The sequence below is a fragment of the Anopheles maculipalpis genome, chromosome 2RL (genome assembly GCF_943734695.1).
Source record: "Anopheles maculipalpis chromosome 2RL, idAnoMacuDA_375_x, whole genome shotgun sequence".
Lineage (NCBI taxonomy): Eukaryota > Metazoa > Arthropoda > Insecta > Diptera > Culicidae > Anopheles > Anopheles maculipalpis.
Window position 1 is genome coordinate 78,177,830 of NC_064871.1, and position 7,824 is coordinate 78,185,653.

General features: G+C 42.8%; 3 protein-coding genes across 3 annotated transcripts in view; 2 read left to right on the forward strand and 1 right to left on the reverse strand.

The window, feature by feature from the left end:
• Positions 1-853, forward strand: part of LOC126568117 (dual specificity protein phosphatase Mpk3) — a 31,199-nt gene extending 30,346 nt beyond the window's left edge. The window contains exon 5 of the mRNA XM_050224535.1: positions 30-853. Within this exon, the coding sequence (XP_050080492.1) occupies positions 30-730 (701 nt within the window). The 3' untranslated portion in view covers positions 731-853. The remainder of the gene's footprint in view (positions 1-29) is intronic.
• LOC126568590 (probable prefoldin subunit 6) overlaps positions 1-7,824 on the reverse strand; it is a 263,741-nt gene that overhangs the window by 226,123 nt on the left and 29,794 nt on the right. The window lies entirely within an intron of this gene.
• The window catches only part of LOC126568326 (uncharacterized), a 59,812-nt gene that overhangs the window by 26,067 nt on the left and 25,921 nt on the right, over positions 1-7,824 (forward strand). The window lies entirely within an intron of this gene.

The following is a 7,824-nucleotide window of genomic DNA, read 5'->3' on the forward strand; positions in this document are numbered from 1 at the left end:
CGTGGATATCCTCGTGCTTTTTATTACAGATGAAGCCCGTTCGAATGGGTGCGGCGTGCTGGTCCACTGTCTGGCCGGTGTGTCCCGCTCGGTGACGGTTACGCTCGCCTACCTGATGTTCGCCCGGACACTCTCGCTGAACGATGCCTTCCTGCTGGTTCGTTCACGCAAACCGGACGTTTCGCCCAACTTTCACTTTATGCAGCAGCTGCACAGCTTCGAGCAGCAGCTTAACATCGATCCGACCCAGTCGGCCACCGCCAAACAAGCCCTCTACTCGGCCTCCGCTTCCTCTGCCGCCTCATCCTGTTCATCGTCTTCCGTTGGTGCTGGGGTTGGAGGTGGTGGTGTTGGTGTTGGCAGTGGAACATCCGCGGGCGATGCAGGAGGCGGTGGTGGTGGACAGCATTCCGTGTCCACAACTCCATTCAGTGCCAGCTCGGTAGGATCGTCCGGTTCGGGTTCGGCTGGTATAGAACCGCCGTCCCGTCACCACCATCACCATCATCACCATCCTGCCGCTCAGCATCCTCATCCACTGCAACCGAAGCACGCGCTGCATCAGGTCCACTCGCGGCACGCCGTAAAGTACAACTGTGCGTGTGTGGAGGTCGAGTGCAAGTGTACGCAGGCGGCAATCGATCTGCTAGGGCCGTTCACTACCGGCATTTCGCCCGATTCCGGCATCGAGTTCGACCGGTGGACACCGAGCAGCAATACGCCGAAATGAGATACGGCCGGCGAGGGTGGGCGGTTCCAACTGCCGGACCACTTCCTCCCCGGCCATGACGATCATGCTGCTGCTGCTGCCACTTCCGCCGCAGCCGCCAACACCGAGAACAACAGCTCCGACGCTGCCGGTTAGAGGCGGGCAGGACAAAAAAGGATTGTTTTTGTGGAACGTTTTTAAGTGAATGAATTTCGATCTGCTGAAAACAGGAAAGGGTTATGAGTTTTTTTTTTGTGGTTTGGGCTCAGCGTTGTTTGCTGTGGCAAGAAAAACCAGCAAGAACTCATTCATCCCCTCCTCCCCACACAAACACACATGTATTAGTCCCTATTGACAAAATTGCCTTAATAACACTATTGAGGGTTTTTGTCAATACAAATCTACCTTAATAGGCAAATTGTGTCAAGAGGGGTACGGTACTGTTCTTCCTGTACACGAACCTTCGGTGAGAATCCGAGCAGAGATAGGCATGCAGCAATCGTAAGAATCTTTGATGAAAAAAGCCTAACTTTTCCCAGGGAGATGTATATACAGGGTGTGGGCTCACCAATTGAACAATTGCCTATCCCAATTTGACATTCTGTAACCGAGTTCATTGCGTTTGCAAGTGTACAATGCATGCAATTGCCATGCAATATGCATTGCAGTCTTCTTCTTCTTGGCTTAGGCTGGTGGTACAGCTCTATCGTTCCGATGTTTTCGCATATTTTCCGAACATTTTTTGTTTTGTTTCTACCTTTCGATAAAATCGAAAATTTCTGTCATCCGTCAATTCCCGTATAACACTTTGACACGGACCTTGCGAAAAATTGGTAACGATGGAGCTGTGACACAAGTCCTTAATGACCTACTAGATCACGCCGGTTATCAAATGGCTTACTAGACTGACTAGATAGTCAGTTCTCAATACGCGGTAACGGTTCGGATGGGATTTGAACTCCTGCCCTGCCTTGTGAAGACCGGCTACAAACACTGTTCCATTTGATTTGACTTCTAGTGAGGAAAACGATGATTTCTGGGTCTCTCGAATATCGAAAATTTCTTCCAAACAAGGTGTTGTAAAAATTTGGTCCACTATCGATGTGCCACTGTTGGGGAACTGGTTTAAAAAAAAAACAAACTTGGTTACAAAGTGTCAAAATCAAAATGGCAATGGCGACCTGATTAAGCGTTGTTAGCCCACCTTATACACATGTCCTTGGCTCGACAAGCAGAACCGCAGTAGGCGCACAACATCGTCACTTTGGAAACGTAAACTTTGTTTACGAAATTGAGCTATGATGCACAATGGAAGTCACACTAAGCCGACGAGTTTTAAGGAATGCTTTTAGGGAACGGACCGTAAAGGGAATCAGCTAAACTAGAAATCGACGAATTAGAAGATGAGTTATAAACCGGCCTGTGCATCATACAGAACGTATATATATTAAAAGGGTAATATACCTACAAATGGTACATATACATAGTAATATTATCTAGATACATATATTTATGTTATAACATGTCGTTATATTAAGTAATGATCAGCAGAACAAGATTATTTCCTTCCCTCACTGCGACTCAAAACCACCTGCGTGTATGTATGTGTGCGTGTTTCAAGACTTCCCCTTGCAGGGTGCGCGTGCCTGCCTGTTTAGGTGTATGTGAGTATGTTGTTGTTGTTTACGGAGGGGGTGGGGGGAGAGGGGGGGTGGTGGTCTCTTTTTGGGCACTGTTTTGTTCGAAGGAGGTGCTCCATTCCTTCGCTCCCAAAAAGCGCGTCCCCCCAGCACTGTCCCGCGCAGCACTGTGTAACTGTCCCCTTTTCTCCACTACCTTCCCCGACAACCCTCCCCCCCCTCCCTTTGCCCTTCCATTCGTTTTTACGAGGGGGACTTAAAAAGAATCGCCAGGATAACGAAAAAAAGGTGAGAGGAATTAATTACTGTTGTCATGTTTGTTCGATGGATTTATATTGAGATTAGGATTTGCTGATAAGGCGATAGAAGATGGATGGGAGATTGGTGTAAAGCAGGAGGATAGTTTAGCTAGAGGCTTTCGCAAGCCACAAGGAAGGAATTGCAGTTTTCCTACGGGGGAAAATGGTTTTTAAAAGAAAACTCTTTAATGAAAAGAAGGCGCAGGAAATTTTGAAGCAAAGCCAATCGCACAAATTTAAACGCACGAAAGCAGGGCGGACAATGCATTCCCGATTGTGTTTGCTCGTGGTTTTTTTTTTTATTGTCTTCTTTTACTTCCTTACCTGCCCTTGTTTTGAAGTCTTATTGACAGCTTTGCTACGAAACCACCCTCGATTTGGCCCAAAGATTTCCCACCCATGCTGGGGCTTATTCTGTTCTTCTTATTTGTCTCTAACATTAATCGCTTCTAGGGGAATAATGAGGAGGGTGGTAAAAAATCGGGAGACACGGAAGAGTGTTGGAAAAATCATTTCGAAACAATAAAACAAAAAAAGTAAAAAACTTTGCATAAAACAAGAAGATAAACACTACTGAAACCCCCGAAGCTGTGGCGGGAGCACCGAGAGTTTAAGACGAATTTTCAATCATTGTTCTCCATTCTAGTGTGCGTGTTATTGTGTCATTGTGTACGAACAAACAAACAAAAGTTAAGGAAAGGAAGGATGAACCGTTTATTAAGTTCGTTAAGTCAAAGCAAAAAGAAAGAATTAACTCTGAGTAGAACCGAAAACGAAGCCAAACTTCACTGTTTTAGTAAAGATTGTCCTAAAACAAAAATTCATTTTAAATTTAAAAACCAGAAAAAACTGTGGTAAAAAACGGAAGAAATGCTGATGCTTTTAAAAGGCACACAGCACACACAACAAAATCCTATCGTTTCTCGCCTTCCTTTCCGCCAGTAAAAGCTTCCCATCTTTGTGTGTGTGGAAGAAGTATTTGAAACAAAAAAAAACATGAAAACAACGACTGTGAAAATTGTGAAAACCAACCCCCCCGCTCGTCACGGTTCAAACACGCGTTGCGCTTTCGTGGCGTAACGGTGCGAGAATTGTGCATGCATGGAAACCTCTTACAAAACAAAAAATGGGAAACATTACAAAACCTTACACAAAATTTAGAAAGTGCATTTGTGGCCACACAACCACCGCCTATGGTATAACAGCTAACCACCATCACACCTACCACCAAATTAGGATTGCAACGCATTAAAACGTATTGACGGTCCTCTGGGGTTGGATTGGGTTGTAAAATTTACAAATGAAGAGCGCGGTAGAAGAGAGGAAGAAAAGGGAGGCATAATATTGATATTTACGACGCAAACTAGCCAAACGATGGGAAACGAAACGAAAAAACAAAAGGAAATAAAAATGGAGATGGGCAAACGCCATGATGAGCAAACGTCGTGGGGAAAAAAACGGTAGTAAAAGAAGCAAGCAAGCGCAAGAAAACAAACAAAGCCAAACAAAAGAAAGTAATAATAATAATACTATTAATAATAAAATAATAACACAACTCTTAAAAAAACACAAGGTGCATTAATTGTTTTGTTGTATTTAGTTGTTTCGGGAGTAATTTTCCACCAGGAAGATAAATCACGCACAGGTAATAGTATTTGGTGAAAGCATCCTTAGGATAGTGAGAAGTGTGGCTATTCACTATAGCGAGAAGCAAGATTTTGTTGCTAGGGAAACGTTACGTATCAACTATGATAGCAAAATGCCTGATCACTATAGTGAGAAGCAAGATTTTCTCAGCTAGCAAAATCTTACTTCTCACTATAGTGAGAAGCAAGATTTTCTCAGCTAGCAAAATCTTACTTCTCACTATAGTGAGAAGTGCCTGCTCACTATAGCGGGAAGTGATTTGGTGCGATTCGTGACCGTTGAAAGCGATTGGTGAGAGACATCCCATTTGCAGTCCTCTCACGACGGGCGAGAAGTGAAGGGAGCGGGATGAGGTGTTCCACAAAAAGATGCGCAAGTCCAAGACGCATCCAACGGTACACTGTACGCCCCGATCGGAGCAGGAATGAGCGAGCTATCGTTGGCTTTCCACGAGAATTCTGTTGTTTTCCGCAATAACTGGGTGGAGGGATCGGGTTGAGGTGTTCTACAAAAATGAGAACAGACCATAGACGCATCCAACGGTAGGTCATTCATCCTGATCGGACCAAAACTGAGAGAGCTATCGCCGATTTTCCACGGGAATGCTGGGTTTTTCCTCAATAACTGAGTGAAGGGGTGGAGGGATCGGGTTGAGGTGTTCTACGAAAAGATGTGCGGCTCAAAGACGCATCCAACGATAGGTCATTCATCCCGATCAGACCAAAACTTGGCGAGTTATCGCCGATTTTCCACGAATGTTGGGTTTTTCTTCAATAACTGGGGGAGGAAGAGGAGGGATCGAGTTGAGGTGTTCTACAAAAAGGTGCACGGCTCAAAGACGCATTCAACGGTAGGTCATTCATCCCGATCAGACCAAAACTGGGTGAGTTGTGGAAGATTTTCCACGGGAATGATGTGTTTTTCCTCAATAACTGGGTGAGGGGGTGGAGGGATCGAGTTGAGGTGTTCTACAAAAAGGTGGACGGACCATAGACGCATCCAACGGTAGGTCAATCATCCCGATCGGATCAGGAATGATCGAGTTATCGCCGGTTTTCCACGGGAATGCTGCTGGCGGAATTTCCCGGGGGTTACTGGAAAATCCCCCTTAGTCCCCTTCTATAATAAAAATCACGTTTTGGAGGTCTTTTTGAAAGATATTTAAAGAAAGAAACAAAAATGAGGATAAAAACTTAAAATTGAAAGGCGCCCTTAAAATGTGCCGGAAGAATATTTGTCATCTCGGAAAGAAAATTATTTTCTGGCCACTTTTAAAATTTCCATTTGCTTCCTCCTCGGATTCATGCTCTCCTGTTACTCCTGGTCGAATTTTGCCGCATAAAAATTTCCGGATTTTTGCCACAAATTTCCAGATTTTGCCACAAAAATCCGACCAGGAGTAACAGGAGAGCATGAATTCAAAGAGGTAGCTCGGGTCGGCCAAAAATTTCCAAAATCAGTTTTAAATTTGGGTTGGAAATTTTTAGTCTGAAATTCAACTTAAAATTTTGCCACGGGATTTTAAAACTGATTTTGGATTTTAAGATTGGATTTGGAAATTTTCAACCGATCCGAGCTGCCTGCTCGTATTCATGCTCTCTTGTTACTACCAGTCGCTCCTAGTAGGAAATGACCTACCGTTGGATGCGTCTATAATTCGTCCACATTTTTGTAGAACACCCCAACCCGATCTCTGGACTTCCTCACCCAGTTATTGAGGAAAAACCCAGCAATCCCGTGGAAAATCGGCGATAGCTCGCTCAGTTTTCGTCCGATCTGGATGAATGACCTACTGTTGGATGCGTCTATGGTCCGTCCACCTTTTTGTAGAACGGCTCAACTCGATCCCTCCACCCCCTCACCCAGTTATTGAGGAAAAACCCATCATTTCCGTGGAAAATCGACCACATCTCACCCAGTTTTGTTTCGATAGGGATGAATGACCTACCGTTAGATGCGTCTACGGTCCGTCCATCTTTTTGCGGGACACCCCGTCGAGATCCATATACCCCCTCACCCAGTTATTGAGGAAAACCACAACATATCCATGGAAAATTAACGATAGCTCGATCGTTTCTGGTCCGATCAAGGCATACAGCATACCGTTGGATGCGTCTCACATCCTATTGTGGAATAAACCATCCCGATTCCTACACCCGATCTACATAGATCTCGCCCTACATAATCTTTAGTCCTCACGATCATTTACTTACCTTCCCTCCTTCTTAAAGCATTGCAGTCAAGAGATTTAAAACCCCGAAATTCATTCAACCATTGACCAGAAAAGTTGAAAATAAATTACAAAAAAAAAATTCTGAACATTTTGTCGGATGTCAAACAGGAAGAAAAAAACGAGAGGGACCACCCGTTAAATATCTTTTGATTGAAATTTTTCTTTTTGTCTCAAATTATATTAATTTTATCATCTTTTAAAAGTGTTGCTTCTTCCATTTTTTTCTTTACAATACTTACACACGCACACCAACACATATTATTGTGCCACCTAAAAAAGAGCTCTCTCTCTCTCTCGCTCTTTATACTTCTTTAAGCTTTTTTGCTGCCAACCTGGCAACTGCTTTCGAACACGCTCGTTTTGTTTATTGTTGAATAATGAAAATGGTGTTTGTCGTCGTCACACATTCTGTGTGTTTTGTGGTTTGCGCAGTAATTGTTTTCATCTTTTGTATCGTTTTCGTTTTTGCTTAAATAGTTAACTTCGTCGAAGTAACACACAACTCCATTTCCATGTTCTTGCCCTTTTTGCTTCCTGTACATTATTGAGTGTGCCATGAGTTTTTGGTTTCCCTTAGAAACACTAGTATTAGTAGTTTTTACATTGTTTTTTTTTAATAAGTTATATGTATACATAATATATATAGTATGAGCTTTACTTGTTGTTTTTTTGCATTTCCACAACCAATCAACGGCACTCACCTCTACCTTAACTGGGATTCTTAACTTAAGTAGTAAAGTGTGTCTGAAGAAGTGTCCCTTCAGGTGTGTGTGTGTGTGTGCGTGTGTTAGTAAATTCTCTGCATCCGATTTTCCTATGTACAATACTTAATTTAGCAAAGCTACCACCCTTGTTGTTGTTTGCATGCTATGCTGTATTAAGTTAAAAGAGTTTTTATTTCTTATATCTGCATTTATATCAAAATACGATTCCCTTAAAAACATCCTTTTACACACACACACACACACCTTGTGAGCGCCTTACTACTACTCCTAATAACGGATTGCAGAGCTGTATTGGTTAAAAAAATTGGTTGAAATATGATTCTTACACATATATAATTACACTCATTTGCTTCACTGGTTGCAAAATTGATTAATGCTTTTACACAAGTTCAAATTTTTATATATTTTACATACAAGCCTGACGCTTCTCCTTCCTCCTCAGAGCTTTTTTTATGACACAAAAAAAAAACACAAGCGAAAAAGAGAATGAGAGAAAATTATCAACTGAGAAAAAGAGACTAAACACAAGGATGCAATTGCATAATGCATAAAAATGAATTAAAATTAAAGT